General features: G+C 43.7%; 1 protein-coding gene across 1 annotated transcript in view; it reads left to right on the top strand.

Annotated features, from left to right (window-relative positions):
* Positions 1 to 685: 685 nt before the first annotated feature.
* The window catches only part of spab (space blanket), a 30,652-nt gene continuing 13,423 nt past the window's right edge, over positions 686 to 17,914 (top strand). The window contains exons 1-2 of the mRNA XM_084605760.1: positions 686 to 765; positions 5,743 to 5,746. Coding sequence (XP_084461886.1) covers positions 686 to 765; positions 5,743 to 5,746 — 84 coding nt within the window. The remainder of the gene's footprint in view (positions 766 to 5,742; positions 5,747 to 17,914) is intronic.

Below are 17,914 nucleotides of genomic sequence, written 5' to 3'. Positions count from 1 at the left end.
ACTATAGCACTGGACCGGTGTAAAAGGAGGAGTATGGGAGAGGCATTCGTCTTGCAGTGGGTATAGTCTGCCTGATGATGATGATAATGTAAGATGATCACACTGAAGAGTAAGATGAGCGTGTTAGAAAATGCTAGAGTCCCACAAGATGTAGAGATATTGTTATGGAGGCAGAACGAAGGACCGCGTCGATTTTATGTGTTCGTGCCAAGACTGCTTCTATGCACTCAGCCAGTAATTTGCGCGCTGGGACGACAACCCGCAGGACAGATCACGGCTGCGGTGGCGCTCCTTTTGGCGTGCTACGACCGAAGTGCCCATCAAGAACGGCTAACGAGCGCTTCTTGCGTTAGGCGCACACGATGGGCAGCAAATTAAGTTGTCAGAGGTCTCTGCACGGCGCTCTGGCTACAGTGCGCAGCAACCCAGAGTGCCCAGCCTCCGTCGCGAGCACGTTGCGCCTTCGGTGAGGCGCGTATAGATCGCCGCCGCGAATGCGTCCGCTGCGGAAGCTGTCCGGAGCTTCGATTGGCTGCGACCATCCAGAGGCGCATGCGCAATGTCCTCTAGGCGCTCTTCGATTTTTTAAATCGCCGGGCGCGCCAGAGGAGGCATCGCTGCGGAGATTCGGCCGGCGGCTGCGACACGAAGTAAGCGCTCCTCGGTGACCCACGCTACGAAGACAATGCAGGCGACATTGTTCACGGCGCTGTTCCTGGTCGTCTCGGCGGCGGTGACCAATTCACGCGGATGGGCTGCCGATTCGTGGACGCCGCAGCAGTCTTCTCTGGGGGACGGCGCGCAGGTGAGATCACGGTAGCTACGGCGGAGTGAAGCACCGCCGGTGACCCGTTTTCGAACTGGTCCGACCAGGGAAATTGTTGCGTATACGTATTTGCGCGAGGTGTTAACAACGAGCATGATTTTTTTCTCTTTCGGAAACGCGCAAACGCCCTTTTGACGACAAGACAAATATAAACATCCATTCACCTACAATGTCCATTTCGTTTACGAGGAGACGCAGGAGCCGAAATTTTTGCTTTGAATGAAGCGAATTGGCGCTTCAGTGACACCCACTTAGGAAGTCTAACTTAGAGTGAAGCAACCGGGAGACCACAGTGTAAATGCTAGTGTTGGTCTGGTTATGTAACGTTGAAAAATTAAAGCAATTGCAGCGGGCTTATGACATTCGGTAGCCACTTTTCGTATCTATGCCTCGGAGAGTGCGGCCTGTAGTCGCACTTGAGCCCTTCGCACATAATGCAGATCGAATTCGCGATATGAAAGGGGATGGGTAAGGCTGGCGCACGCTGAAACGGATTGCGAATATCTTCAATGACTGGATTATATTAAACAAGCTATACGATTCGCCTTCGAAAAGATATTACCTGCAGCTCTATCTTATACGCAAGTGCTCTTTCGGCACAAAAGAGATGATAACAGTCGACATTAGCGACAAGAACACGGTGATGCGATGTAAAGATCTCTAAAAATAATTTGATGTGGTTGAACTTAATTGTGTTTCGAAGCCGGAGAAATATGCTGTCCGTGGAGCAATTTTAGGCCTACCTAAATAATATTTGGCAGAAAAAGTGCAGTGAGTCGATACCGGTGGTACTGTATCTTCAGAAGAAGCTGTTACCGGCCGGCCACAAGCTAGTGCTTTTGGGCCAGTGTTATTAATAATTGATCGGAATGACATCGTAGATTATGCAGAAGTGTGCGCAGTTAGTTTCATGCGCAGCTAAAACTACTTCCTTTGTTACAGAGAATAAAGAACCCGTCATTAAACAAAAGGCGAAATTAGCACTGAGCCATTTGTATCTTTGGATTTTTAAAGGCTAGTCGTTTAAGACATAATTACTATAAATCTAAAGTCGTTTGATGTGTGCTGAGAAGGAAGAAATAAACGTGAAGTGCAACTTTAGTCTGAAGTAGAACCTATTGCCTTGGTTCAGTGTGTAAATGTGGTTGGTGTGATGCGCATCTTGGCAGTTCAATGAACATGTTGGACTGCTTGAATCTCAGATATCGTCATCTGTTGACATGCTATGCAGAACAACGAACATGCTACCGGCAAAAATTATTATCTTGCTTTATAATGCATCAATTTATTCACTTCTTCAGTAGTTAATTACAATCTGCTTTACCACACTGGTTACCAACTTGTCTAAATTAGATCCACTACAAAAGAGGTTTGCACGGTGCTTATCTAATCTATCATATTTCCATCCCGTGCTTCGTTTTGCGCTTTAAATGTCATGTTTTTTCAATAGATTATTAATACACTACAAAGCCTTGATAAAAGCAGTTAAAATATTTCATCGCTTGCGAAGCTACAACAAAACCTTTCTGTCCGGCAAACACGATTTGAAGACAAATAGTACACCCCTACACCCCAGGCATATTATTGCACACATTGGTTATACTATACCTTGCCTGTTTTTTTTTTTAAAGACTGGTGATGGAAATATTAGGCCTGGGCAGTGATTATAACAATTCTTTTGTTTCTGTCCCGACGATTCCTCCTCTAAACATTGTTACCGGTTTAGTACTGTTATGGGATACAAAGCAAGTTAGTTTATTCTTTTACGTGTGAAAGGGTTGCATTTGTTTCTTGCATTGTATAGAGCATTTAGGAGTTTTGAGTATTTTGGGAAGACGGCTCCTGCTGCCTTCGGCTTTGCTTTTCTGCTACCTTTTCGTATTGTCAGGGCCCTTGTTAAGCGGTTAAACGCAGCTTTTAGGCGTTGTTCCTTCTTTGTAAAAAGCAAATACGCTGAAGCAAAATACTTTCGGTCGTTTAACAAAGCTTCTAGAGTAATATTTCTTGTGCCAATAGTCTCTGATTGATGAAAACTGCTAGAAAGGTGCCAAGGTGTGGACGAATAATCAAAAATTTCCAACAGCAAATAGAGTACACTGGTACTCTATCTTATATAAGGATTGAACACAGCTTTTTTTTAATTGTTCGAAGTGAGTCGGATATGTCATGATCCTTTCAAATCCAAATCAAATCCTTTATTCAGTATTTTTTTTACAAAAAATACTAGGGCAGAAACAAAAAGCTACTGTACTAGTAGCTTGACGGGTTTCCTGCCCCTGTCTTGGCATGGGTGGAAGACAAAAACAAGCAGGCACTTATGCACAAAACAGAATTCACAATGCTTAAAGATCACACACACTCAAATACAACATCGCTTAATTATGCACTTGCTCGGAAAATCAGATTAACAACAGAAATTAAAAAAAAATGAAAATACAGGACATTGAAATGCACACTTTGCACGAAATGATTGTTTGGTATTCACTGTAAAAAAAAGTAAAAAAACACAAACTAAAAAATTAAAAAAAACGTAAACAAATGGTAGGTTTACGTTCTTTCTAATATCAGGTGTTCTTTCCATTTTTTCTTGGAGATGTTATGTATATCGATACTGCTTTCCTGTAATAGATTAAGGTATTCTGATAATTACTAAGTACCAGGTTCAAAATTCGAATAAAGTCCACCGTAGTTTCTTTATTCAACGGTTGTTAGAAAAGCAAGGCCTTGAGTGACGCTCCGACTACCACCCTGCATCGATCAGTAAGGGTTGTTCAGTGCCGCCACATGGTCCACTCAAGCGTCGGCATCCATAATGCGCATGCATGGCTTTTAAAATTTAAATAGGCGGCAATTCTTCGGATATTTGTGCCTTGAGGCCTGATATCGGTGGTCAGTGTACGGCATCTTACGCTGGCTTTGCGTTCGAACATCTTTGATCCCTTTTGGCTCATTGTGTTACTGTTATAAACATAATCCTATCTTGTCTCGTATGAAAAAAAAAAAAACATTTTTCTTCTTTTGCCGTGGTCATCCTTCATTTGCAAGTGGCAGCAAAACCTAGACACGCACTAACATTTGTGAAAAATAAATCCTCTACCCGTGACTACGAAACATTTTAATGCAATTAAAGCACATTGCGCTTTCACATGGATTAGGTCGAATTGACTTTGTTTTAGTCTTGGGAAAAAGAATCACACAAGAATGTACAAAAAGAAGGAACTTCAAATTTTATTAATCAAATTTGATCCTCTTGTAATGATTGCCACTAATTTTCTAAGCTTCCCGCAAGAAAAATGATCCAATAAAATATGTCGGACATCAAATTGCATAAGATGTGTCTGGAAAAAGCTCAAAATTAAAGAAAATCAGCTTTCTGAGTAGCATTCGGCCATCAATTCCTTAGTGGTTTGGTCGTAGTGAGAATTTCAAGGTGCACACTACCATTCAATGAAATTTACTTCTGAAAGATTCATCGAAATTCTTTTTTTCAAATTAGAAAACGATCTTGTAAGATGAAGTCCTCGCATTGAAGTTTAAGGTATTGCACAAAACCACAACCATCTCAAGCATGTATGAAAAGCAACAGGTCCTGTGTTTGCTAAATATGCACAGCGAAGGGAGGAGAGAGACTATGCATAGCTGACTGCTGAGTTATTGATCGCTTCCACAACGAATAATGAGAGAGAGAGAGAGAGAGAGAGAGAGAGAGAGAGAGAGAGAACTTAAATCAGCAACCTCCTATGCTAAAGCACGCCTTGCGGCTTTACAGGAGCCGAGAAGGCAGCCGAAAGAGCGGTTCACTTGCTAATGCTCGAAAAGCTGCGTACGTGCGTACGTGTGTGCGTGTTAGTCGAACATCCGTTATTTCATTTCGGCTGATAAAACCCTTTTATAAAACTATGGCAGGTCTGGCCATGGTCGACGCACCAAAGCTCGCGCCTCCACCGCCGCTCCAGTCCGGCCATTGCGAAACTCAACTCGATTCGAATGTTTCAAGCCCGCACCGGCAGGCCAACAGCCGTCGTAGTCTCAGTCTCGCCTCGCCCTCAGCCTGCAGGCGGCTTCCGAAGCTGCAGTTTCCTTTCTTCTGATGATTTTCAAACAATGAACTGGTGTATAAGGTTAATGATGGCTTGAAGGTAAATATATATGCACCATTAGGCATTGACTCTGCGATCCCAAAATCACTGCAAGAAACGCGCCTATTCGCGGATTACGACTGCACCCCAGCTATTTGTTTACATTGCATGTGCGTACAAATGGCTGTATAGGGTTCGTTTGCACGGGTTGGAACGCAAGCTGAACCCTCTTTATCTATAACATTCCTTCTATTTCGCACCAGCTGTAGCTTTGTTTGTTTGGACACTGCAGCGGCGCTGCAAAAGCGCCGGCGATGCAAACTCCTGGCCGGGCATATTGCGGGTCGTTGACTCCGCTTAAGCCAGCGCTTCTCGCTAATTGTATCTCCATGATCTCTCACCGATCTGACCAATACTTGATTTTACATTGTTTAATCCTGAAACATGTTCGGTAGCCATTTGCATTTAGACAAACAAGCCAGATTTGTTGTCCACGAGTGGAGCTGCCGTCTGCCTCGACAGCGCCCCATCGGCGCTTACCGCGTTCACGCCCTCTGTGATGATGTAAGCAGTCATCGATTGTTGTCTGTATTGCTAGAACAACATTGGATGGCCACATGCGACTGATGAAACGTGTTAATGTGCTCACCCCATTGCTAAAATTGCAAGTCAGAACCTTGCGGACTAGCTAAGCGCTGTCGTCGCGGAGTGGATGGTGGACTGGCATAGACCCAAATTTCTGCCAAATCCTATTGCTGATGAGTTATTAAGAGCAAACTTATGAAGTACAGCCTTTTGTTTCGCTTTTTCGTTCCTCGAATACAAATAGATGCATAGACAAGTGCAGCTATGCAGGGCATGGCGTTTTCTTTCGGCATTCGATATGTCCATGACATATTGGGTGACCATCCGTTGATCGGTGGTTTCGTTTGCATCGTGGGACTGAAAACCTCACACTCTTTGACCCCCCCCCCCCCCCCCCCACCCCTCTCAACGGCTCATTCTACCAAGTATAAATTATCACCAAAAATTATCCAGAAAAGAAACCTCTTTATCGATAAGCACTAAGGAAGGCTGGCTGATACACTGCGACTGCTTCTTGCTGATGTAATAAGTCTCAATAATGTCTCTGGTCGTTTTGTTCGTATGACGAAACAAAATCTTTGTTTTTGAAACCAATGGGCGGCAACTTTTGTTTTTCTTTTTTCCCTCTTCCGCAAAAGTGCTACAATGAACTTTCAGGTGAGAATATCGTGTGTCCGATAGCGAATTGAGGTGTTCAAGCAGACGCAGGTGTTCACGCAGAGCCCGCCTAACTTATGCGGTGTCGAAAAAAACAACATTAACTTCAAATAGTCCAGCTACAGTTTTTAGGTTATGTGCAATCTTATGCATGTAGGGAATCACCGCTAGTTTTTTTCTTCTGTGCGTTGCCCCTTATTCTAATCGGAAAATCCTTCCTAACCATCCGCAAAAGCTTTTCACATGTTAACGAGATTACCAAATTCGGGAATCCTGCGTTTTTAGCCTGCGAACCTGCAGCAATACATTATCGTGAATGCAATGATGGCATGAGCTCAGTAAGCTTGAGCGAATGCAACTAGTGGCAATTCCATTTTTTACAATTTTTCAGTGTCCAGAAGAATAGTTTAACACCTTCTTCTGGGACCTCGGGGAGTACATGAAACATAAGTGGTCGCGTTGGAAAAACAGTTTTATGCTCAGAAACTGGAGGGTATCTTTCGGCGGTACTTCAAAAGTGAAAGATAAACGTTTTGCACGCTCCCGAAACAGCTTTAAGGCGTCCACCATTCTCCCGTTGAAGTTGTCTTTTTCCATGAACACTAAAAAATCATCAGTATATCGGAAGATACGTTTCACAAAACCATCGACATGTTTACTAATTTGTCTGTCAACTTAATCCCAAAAAATATTTCTCAACACTGCACCACCCACTATGCACGCGCTGTACCACCCACTATGCAAATTTACCAACTCGCCCAACTGTCCATAATACTAGAATTAAGCTTCTCTGCAGGGGAACAGAGAAGTGTCTTCGTGTTTTACGCGAGCTTGAGTGCGAGGCTCCATAACTGTATTCAGCGGAAATAGCTGCTGTGAAGTGTCACCATCAAAAATTGGTAGAGCTAAGCTTAGCTGCTTGGTGCATCAATTAACGCGTGTTGTTTGGCATTTGGCGCCAAAGAATATATGGTGCGGCAGAATGCCCTGCATCTAACCGGGATAGCAGACGGCATGCTTTGTTCTCTATGCTTGCGCATTACTACAGCACCGACGTAGAGCACTCCGAAAAGCACTTAGACCCTGAGAAACTGTATGGTTGCCCAAACGGATGTGGCCGCACGTTCCAATTTTGACTTCCGTGTGCAATTGAGTGCGTAGTCTTACTTTGGGATTGAAGAGGACAGGCTGTCGGACTAGTTGCCTTTCCATCAGTTTCAGCTGTTCTTAGCAGGACGAAGAGAGCATGGAGGAGCACACAAGACAAACCAGCGCGGATGTTCAAATTTATTTAGGAAGTCGCGAAACCACTGCATATATATGCACTCGAAATCATTTATTGCACAATATTTTGCATACAGCTTATTCACAGTGTGTTCGCTCTATTTTTGCTTGATTCTTCTTTGATATCTTATGATATCTATGAGTTATAATCACCGTTTCCGGCATGTGAGCTCTGGTGGTCTTTGTTGATTGCACGTGTATATCCAACGGATAGTTTTAAAATTGATATTTTTCGACGACACTTAACTCGCTCTAATACGCACATTTTCGCAAGCCAGTTCCGTTAATGTCTTAGCACCCTCGATCTGTTTTTTCATCTTTCTGACCGTCCGTGCTTATGAGGTTTAACGGAGGAGGTGCTTTTCGTTTTCGGTTTCGTAACTTCTAGCTTCATGCATACCCCATTTCCTATATTTTCAGCGTCGTAGAAACAGTTCTACAACGATTTATTTGCGTACAAGTCCCTCCAAAAATACATTTCTCAGTGTATTTTGGTTTATCGGGACGTGATCTACTCCCATGTGCACGTAAAATGCTTCTGCCGCCATATACAAGGACAATTCTCTATAAGACACACTGCGGCATTGCGCGTTAAAACATGGTTAGGCAGATACCCGCATTTTTGTGTCTACTATATATTTTGTATATACACATAATTGTATCATGATTTGCACATATATTATTTTTTTCTTATTTTGTGTGGACCATTGTAACCTTTATGTTACTGTTCGTTTCATAAACTTAGCTTTTAATGTCGTTTTATTTTACGGCAGTGAAATAGATTAAAGTGGCTTCACCACAGCTTTTCGTCAAGATTTGGTTCATTAGGAATTGGGTGAAATTTGTATTCATTATGTGAACCTGTGCTACTTCTAATACCCGCGACGTCACTTTACTGTTGAAATAATGTTATCTATATATTATGTATTTTTTGACAGGAGGTCCCCCTGGCAGGCTAACTTCAGGACATCCTTTAGTGCATTTTTACTTATGTCAGATGAAGCGCACTTCAATAAACCTTCAACCTTCAACCCACTGGAAATTGCCGCATTTGCGACGTTCCAGAAAGAGTTGAGCATTGATTCAATTGTTTAATATATGAAATACTCATCTGGGATACCCTGCAAACAACCTTGAAAAAGAGGCTTAATTTGACAGCATAGGCTTGTAATCGCAGAGTACCCATGCCGTCAAGTCATGTCAATGCATTGTATCGCTTAATCTATATTGCTGATGCAATGCATGCCGATGCAATCTATTGGCGCCACATTCCATTGCATTGCAATACGCGCAAATGCATTGCATCGCTCAGCGTCACCGAGGCCGGCGTGGCCGGCGCAGTCGAGTTGCTTTTGAAGCAGTCGTTGGACAGTTGAGCAAGGTGCTCTATATGACAATTTGTTACCGGTTTAGCACTTTCAGGATGTCCGGCTGCTTTTTGCTGCCGCTATTGAGTTAAGAAAAAGCCCCCTGTAAATAGACGCTCACGTTAACATGAAAAATCATTGATTGGCAAAGCGAAGCGTTTGTTGCAACAAACGAAGCATGCCTGCAAAGTTCAAAGCAATATATCACTTTTTACGTTCACCCTTATTTTCGAACACGGTATATGCCTCCAGTTTTGTTCGGTTGTTACATCTGATGTTTGAAAAAACAGTAAAAAAGGCAACGAAGTTGGATGGATTCCATTCGGTTTTCTCGTCTGCAGCAGCATATTCAGTTCCCTCGCTGAGTTCGCCCATTAACTTCACAACATGGCTCAAAATATGCTTTCGTCAGTCGAACCTCATGACAACGCCGCGCAAGTTAGAGGCAGCTATGAGAGTAAAGGTTTCAGCACTCATGTATTGATGATGAATTCAACCGCAGTATGAACATAGTGTGTGCCATCAGTAAGCCTAAGCAGGCACCTTAAATCAATTAGCGTGGAGCCTGGGCGTCATGAACGAGAGAGCCGCCAGCGTGAACCAGTGCACCGCCTCCTATCCAGAGGCATTCACTACATTCTCATCTGCTGTGACACTGCTGTGCATAATGCACCATACTGAGCGTAGCGTTTTATTCTTGCATTACATCGCGTTTCATAATTACGTTTTCTGATAACTCTCTCCATACCTGGCTTTGGCGCTTTAATGGAATGAGTTTGCAAATGGATACATATAACTAAAATTACTAAATAAAAACGGGATTGGCTAATCGCCACTTTCCACAGCAAATCGATTTACCAGTTATTATTAATGCTTTTTTGCTGTAAATGCTCCGCAATGCTAAAAAACTGCGTTGTCTTCGTTGTCGGCGTTGTGAACGCAAAATACAAAAGCATAGCTGTGGCATCTGGTAGTTTGTTTTTTAAGAACTTTTGTTCGAAGGAGGCTTCACAGAAGGCGAAACCTAACAATTCGGGTGGCAATGCTTCCGCGCTCAAAATTTATCTCTCTCACTTCATCCATTGGTGAATAGACTGCGTAGCCTAAGAGAAACGGTGCGGTTTCCACGGTGTGCCAGTAAGCTCGGATCATTGCGCATTTTTCGGTAACGAGCTAGCCCAACATAAAGTAGTTGCGAGTGAAACAGGCAGGGCAACGGATTTTCGTTTATTTTTTATAGACACAGAGTTCATAGAAGAAGGTTTCCACAACGTCCATCAGCCCCGCCGCGATGGTTTATTGGTTAGGGTGCTCGACTGCTAAACCAAAAAAGCCGCCCGTGTACTGTGCGATGTCAGTGAACGTTAAAGAACTCCAGGTGGTCGAAATCTCCGAAGCTCTCTTCTATAGAGCCTCTCACAATCAGAGTGACTTTGGGACGTTAAACCCCAGATGCCAAACCAAATAACGTTCATCAGCTGCAGCAAAAGTGTGCAAGCTGCGAAGTGCTACAAAACGATAAAGATAAATTTGCTTAACAAGGAGCTCTGCTTTGATCAAATTGAGCGATGACTCTTGAAAAAATGAAGAAACTTAATGAAATAGGGAAAGTTAAAATAACAAAAACTGAATGCAGATGTATTGAAATGTTATAAAACAGAAAAAAGTAGTGTAACATAGCATAATTGATTTGGAAAAGTACGCATGCATAGATCGCAGTAGATGAGAACCCCGTGCACATGTTCATTGCTCAAGAAAATCTTCCTAACAATTCGCTCGAATTGAACACCGTTAAAACATTTAGGACTTACAAAATTCCTGTTTGCCACAGTTTGAGACGGGTTTGCATGGCGGTTTAGCATATATGCTACAGAGTTTGGCAAAGGGTTGTACGCCTTTAGTTGTTTTGGTTTTTGGGGAAGGAAAAGGCGCAATACCTCTCTCCCTTTTCGGTGAACACGTAAACTTACAATAAAATGAATACCATTGGGCGTATGCATGTCGTCGGAACAAAATCCTGTCGCCAACTAGCCTCTGGATTGATTATCAGATCGATGCTAAACGGGGAGCGAAGATCTACAACCACCCTGGACGCTGCATAAAGAAAAGGGGCGTTGTACGTTTGATACGAAATAACTTTATTACTTTTCTGTCTACGCTTGCTACTCTCGCCCCTCGTAAGACAAGTAAGGCTTTCGCCTTAACTTACTTCATATTTATAAAGCAAGACGGAGGTAAAGTTCACAGGTGACGCCCTGATCACCGGATGCCGCAACGTCTTTGTGCGTGACGTCATTAACGCGTCACTGCAAGCAAGTGTCTCTCATTGGCCGTGCCGTCTCGTTCGGGATAGCATGAGACTAAATAAATGAGGAGCAGAGCGATTCCTGTTTGCGCCTCCCTTGGCGGCGCGGGGGACGAAGCAGCGAGCTCGACGGGCTGAAATTTGCCGTTTTGTCTGAAAACGCAGTGGAGGCGGTATCGATCGAGGCCTGACCCATATAGGAGGACGGAGCAGCTCTCCGGGGAAGCGCACAGTAATGGGAGAGCCATGTTGGTGCAACGCGGGAAGAGACAAAAGGAATGACGAGGAGGCCCGAGAAGTGGCCCGGCCACCGCGTTGCCCTTGGCCGCGCAACAGAGAGTCAACAAAAGTATCCCGTCAAAGGGGCCGCCGCTTTCTTTGCGTCTTCGTTCCTACATGCGTCGCTGCTCATCGGCCTCCGCGGGATTGGCGGGCGCGCTGTTTCTGGGCAAAGAGCGTGAGCGCGCACCGACTTGATGGCGAGAAAAAGCCCGAGAGAGCTTGTTTGCATTTATTTTTTCTAGTTTCATGAAGAACCGGAGGCATTAGGAGAGTGGAAGGACATAAAAATCTACGCCAACTTTCTTGAACGTTTTATGACATCAGAGGTATGAAAATACGAGAGATTGAGGAATTAATGGAGTGCCCCTATGAGGGGAAATAAACTGAAGAAACAGCGAGGTGCTGCGCCTGTCTAAAAAATGAATTCTGCCGTGTACATCAGTTTCTTCCTGAACCAACTTTGTAATATAATTTTGCTTTATTTCTTCACAACATTCACTTGCGCATCAGCATTCAGAGAGCTAAGGAATTCAGTTTAAAAAGTGAAGTGTCTGTACATATTTAATTCACTTTACAAGATTTTCCGCCCTCCTGGCAAGCTAGTGAGAACGGTGCCGTGACCCATTTCTTTATGAAGTGAAAGTATTCACTCAAGGCCTATTCAGAGAAAGAAGGGCGGGTCAAATAGGAATCGATGGCTACAACTGCCGCTCATACTCTTAAATAGAAATATACCGCAGTTATTATATCGCTTTCAATCATTTTTTTTAATATAACGGAGAGTCCCACCTAGGGTTGCACGTTGATTAATAGTAATGAATTACATAGTGTAATTTTTGATGAGTTCAATACTTCTTTAAAATGTATCGTTTCGGAGAATTCAGTTTTACATTTTCAGCATTTGATTACAGATAACCTATTAATTAGGCAGAAGCTTTGGCATTTTAGCAACTACTCTCACTAACGGAGTGATGTTCAGAGGAGCCTATGGTTTGGTTTGGTTTATGGGGGTTAACGTCCCAAAGTGACTCAGGCTATGGGAGACGCCGTAGTGGAGGACTCCGGAAATTTCGACCACCTGGGGTTCTTTAACGTGCACTGACATCGCACAGCACACGGGCGCCTAGATTTTTGCCTCTAACGAAAAGCAGCCGGTGAGGTCGGGATTCGATCCCGCATTCTTGGGCACAGAAGTCGAACGCCCTAACCACTGCATCACCTCTGCGAGCAGAGGAGCCTCTGAATACTTGTAAGGATAAGGCAAAATATTTTGTCTTCATCCTTTTGCTTGCTTGCCATGTTTTTTAGAGCCGGCTTGGATGCCGTGCCAGTATGCCTGTTTCGGAAAACAGAAGCTACTGCAGTCGCCAAAGCTAACTGTTGAGCTCTTTGACAGCGTCGGCATACCAAACCATTAGGAGAGCACTAAACCTCCAGTCATTTAGCCGTTTTTGCATAGTTCATGCAGCATTTCCCTTTGTTAACTCTAGTTGCAGTAAACCTAAAAGGAAATGTTAGCTATTGCCGTAAAAAAAAAAAAAAAAAAAAACACTCGCTGCGTCTCACTTGTGTAGACACGTCGCGAGGTAAACAGCTTTTCCTCGTGGTTTAAAAAACAGCTCAGCACCATGCACATGCTTCACAAATTAACTCCTGATTACAGCTCAGGAAGACACTTCTCTATCCGAGACAGAGAAGTTGTGCAACTAGTAACTTCCTCACCACGAGCAATATTCCTGAATTGCTGGTGCGGCGTCTAAAATTGCCGAAAACAGTTGCCCTCAGACATGGCGTTGCGCTTTCGTTGGGCGTCGCACAGCCATCCTTTAATCATCGCCTAAAAGAAACGCTAGTCCATTAGGCCGTTCAGCAGCTTTACAGAGGTGTTAACGTATTGCCTTTATACCCAAAAATCCAACAAGTTCAAGCATCACAGTCTTGTAATATTTCGGGGCCTCAAAAAATATCCACGAAGAAACATGGGTTCGGTGAATCACTTACTGCAGGGCCGGTGCGAGAACAAAGTGGGTCAGCCACACACAGGCTCAACGAAATGGAGGCTAATGGTTCATAACAGTGCGCAGAAAATGCAGATCGCTCGCAGAAAGCATCCTCCATAAGAAGCCTATCAGGTGGATTGGATTGGCTCATTTCTCATTTTCTTAATGAAGGTTCGGTTTCGTTATTTTGAGCCAGCGGCTTACTGCGCCTGCGCAGTCTAAAATTAATGTTGTGTTGCGGCACCGTGATTGTAACTTGTTTCATGGCCATTGTAGTTTTCTTGACAAAAATGTTGAAGAAAGAACGCAAAGATGGAACAAGGCACAAAATAAAAAAGTAAAAAAAGAAGTGTTCACTCGAGGGCTTTCGATCGCGTCGATTCGCTCTGGCGTCATATATTACTGATCCAACGGCAGTACTTATTTATACGCAGTTTAGACGAGCACGACGACTGCAAACTATTGCAGAGCTTTTTAAAAGCAAACCCAGTGGAGGACGTACCACGGATGCCTTCTGGGAATACAAGTTAGGTCATCCGCTTTCGTTATCATGCAGTACCTACAGCCGATGTTCAAACTCGGCTGTGGATGTTAGCGTCTTGGTCGGGCTGCCTTCTGAGCAGGGCGACATGAATTTCACAGCATCCTGCACCGGGGGCGAGTCCTCGCTGCTGTCACGTGTCTCCACGTCATACGACGTCACAATTAGACCGAGCTCGTGGTCGGTCGCGGCGATGGCTGCTCCAGCGGAGCGAGTGTCGTCTGCTTCTACGTTCATGAAGAATTTGCTTAAAAATTACGGAACCGCTACTGTTTGATTGGATGCAAACAGAAGACAAGTGACTGCTCTACCGCTCTTTCTTCCTGTCGTGAAAACACCCTTACGGCTACACAACTTCAAGCTTTTTTTATCGTGCAATTTGAGGCAATTTCCTGTATTTCTTAGGCTCTGAATCTGTTTAAAAGGCGGTGCGATAACCTTGCTCCACAGTACTGGATGGTAGATTATAGCAAAGCAAAAATGGGTGCCATCCGCCAAGCATTTCCTTCCAGAAAAATATCTGTCTGCGATTTCCACAGGGTCCAAGCACGGCAGAGGTGGCTCCATAGAAAAGAAAACGTCTCATCACATCCTGATGGCGCCCTTACCCCATGAAAACCGGGGCATCAATTACATCAAACAAAGGCATCGAGGCTCAGAATAGGGTGCTTAAGAAGCACTACATCAAGAGTGCAAGTGGGAAGCGGTCACTTACCTCCCTTATAACAGCCCTCATTTATTCTTACTTGACTGAAAATAAAAGAAAATAATTCATGAATCTCAAATGAGGCAGTCAATACACATTTTTACAGTGAAAATGTCCCCGGTTATCTTCATGGCCGACCACACACCTTTAAATGAGCACATGCTGAGGAGGCTTGGGAATGCTGAAGGTTGCAGCCATGCGGACATAAATGAGCTGCCTGCCGAAGGCAGATTTTCCACTTAATCCGAGAAGGCTGTTGACTCAATGCACCTTGTCGATTTCAGAGAACAATCGTACTCTAGTCATTATTTTTTGAAGCACCAATTCGCTTGCAAGCATATCTGCGTTGTCCTCAAGTTTGTTGAGGACAACGCTAACTACCTTTTATCTCCTGCATCCCATTCCCCCTTTCTCAACTTGTGCCTACTGGCAAACGTTTCGAAAAAAAAAAACTGCCTAAATACTACCTGGACGTGCCATACATGTCTCAGCACCATCGTACGCTATCCGATGACAAGAGCAGTACTGCTGATATGATCACTGTAGAACCTCCAGAGGAACCAGTGTTTATACCGGTGCTTTATAAAAGTTCAACGGCTACAGCGCTGCAAAGTGACAGTACAGAAGAGTAGAAAAATAAATTCTCTTATTTTTCATGGTTATCGAGTCGAAAGGCGGCTGGAAATTAAAGATTTAGTTCAGACTAATTTCCAGAAGATAATGGCAGTCGTTCCCGAAAGTTCTGGGCTTTCCAAGGGGCTCACCAACGAAAGGGTGCTCCTCACTGAAATCCTTACCAAAGCGAAGGCACCCCCTGACTAATTACCTATGATTATGTTTGAAAACCAATCAGTATTAGCCTCTTGTTGAGTTTATTTGTAGTTATCAAATTTTTCATTTCTGCTCTGCTGCATGTCTTTCAGGCGTTTAAAAAGATTTCCAGTGAATTAATGAGTTTAGTTTTCGCCTCTTGTAAACTTTCGTTCTATTTATTAAGGCTAATTTGCAGATGTGTTTTTTTTGCTGTCTTGTGTGTATTGCTAGATTATGTTTGCTATCTGGGTATGTATTTATTTGCAACCACGTTTTTAATAGTTTCAGTCTTTTGTCTCTATGACCCACAAGTAAAAGAATTTGAATTTGAAGTATAACAAAATATTGTTTCTCTGGGTTCATCTTTTTGCATGTTTCAAAACACAGTTCCTAACAAGATATTCTGAATAGTGCTGCGCCCTTCAAGGCGCCATGCACATATCTGCACTTGCTTGTTTCTATCATAATCACGGAGAGCTAAATTACTGGAAAATAGACTGATGGATCAAACAAGGCTGTATAAGGATCAGGAATTTTTAAAATTGCACTTGGAATATATCCTCTGCTTAAGTTCAGGTCAGTAAAACGGCTATTATAAGTACTTTATAGAAAAAATGCACTCCGCGTACCTCCACGTAAATGCTTGCTAAAACAACAAAGCTGGACCTGAGCCATAACTATGTATGATTATTTCTATATTTGCCGTGATGGGGGGGGGGGGGGCAGTCTGACCTTAACTAAATTCCGCGTCCTTGTACTCCGCCAAAACTAGCACAAAAAGAATACAATGAATAAAAAAATTCGCTGACAATTACAGACACGTATGTACAATTATAGAAACCTTTTTTAATCTTTCACACATATTACATCAAGAAACAGTCCACTAACAGTTCTTGACTGTCATGAAGGAGTTTTGTGGTCCGAGAAATGAAGAGAACAATTAAGTTATCTGGAGGTTGCTGGAGGCAATGCATGGGCCCATAGGAACGCTGCGCGGCGAAAAGATAGCAGCGACTGAGTGAGGCCGCTGACGCCGCTAGCGAGTCAAGACAACGTTGCTCTGCGTTTCGGCTTGGGATGCACACACCGTGATCCGCTGATAGCGAGCCGGCGCTTCGGCAACCGGAGAACACCTTCGCCACGCACGTAGGAAGAGGGGGAGAGGGGTGTACATGCAGCGGCGAACGGTGGTGGTGGCATGAACGCGCGCAGCAATCGGAGAACACGAGTGGTCACCGCCACGGATGAAGAGGGGGGCTGAGCTGGGGAGTTGAGAGGGGGGCGGAGCTGGTTACGAGGCACGACGCCGAAGTTGAAGCAAAACGCAGGAGCGGGCGCCAAAAAGCTGCGGTCTAAAAGGAGGAAGGCAGTTCTGGGCGCAAATAAGCCCAATAAAGCGCCCATTCCAATGCAACGCAGAACGCAGGCAGCCACCAATACGTGGCAATAAAATCACTTGTACGCCCTTGTTCAAGCGATGTTCCGATTCATTGATGCTCATGTAAATCATTTAAAGGAGTACCTAATTTCTGAGTCCGTGTTGTATCATTTGTAATGATGAGTAATACTTTACTCGACACAGGCAACTACGTTATATACGCCTGCAACCGCTAAATAACCTATACTCGAATTGCATTTCTCGCTTGTTTTGGTTGGGGTTTTAACAGCTGAGCGTTAGTTGTGGCGTCATAATCAAGCCTAGGTCAGATGAGAGCTGAGAAAAGCAGCGATATTATCTATCCTCTGTCGTTTGAAGTCACTGCAATTCTAAAGCCAGCCTGCCTCAAGAACAGGAACCACAAAAACTGAACAGTCAGCAATATATCTTTATGTTTTTCATGTGTGATCTAAACTTGATTATGACGTCACAGCCATTGCTCGGCTCCTGAAACCAAAATTGAAACTGCCGAGGAAAGAAATTTCAATATAAATCATTTAGCTGCCATAGGCAAAAAGCACTGTGGGTCCATATATACAGTAAGTTTTAAGCATCATTAAAAAGAAAATACTACAAATATTTGGTGTCTATACTTGTTAAGTCGGCATGGTTATCAGACGTAAATAACTTGTAAAATAATTGAACGGCAGAGCACGGACGTATGCGGTGTTTAGCGAAGTGTGTTCATTCACACCGGCCGATTTTACAACTACATTTTTCCTTACCAGGGTTCTTTCGAAACAGATGTGAAAAAAAAACAGCGTTTCTGAAGGATACATTGCCAAATAGAAATCTCTCAGCTCACTATGACACTATTAAAAACGAAGCCTATTTCCGGCACATAGAGATGCAAAGTGTAGCAAGATGCAGCCTGTCGAAACGGAGCTTATACACAGGAGCCTCGGCAGCGTCGGTTACAAGACTCAAAATTGCAGCTAGAGACTAAACGAACAAGAGCAAAGTCTGATGGAGAACTGCAAGCAACAAATTGGGAGATAAGCTCACCTATAATTCAAGAAGAGTACCCTGCA

This window comes from Amblyomma maculatum, chromosome 6 (genome assembly GCF_055883805.1).
Source record: "Amblyomma maculatum isolate TAMU_Amacu chromosome 6, ASM5588380v1, whole genome shotgun sequence".
Lineage (NCBI taxonomy): Eukaryota > Metazoa > Arthropoda > Arachnida > Ixodida > Ixodidae > Amblyomma > Amblyomma maculatum.
Note: the sequence above shows the minus strand (reverse complement) of the source record. Positions and strands in the feature narration are given on the sequence as shown.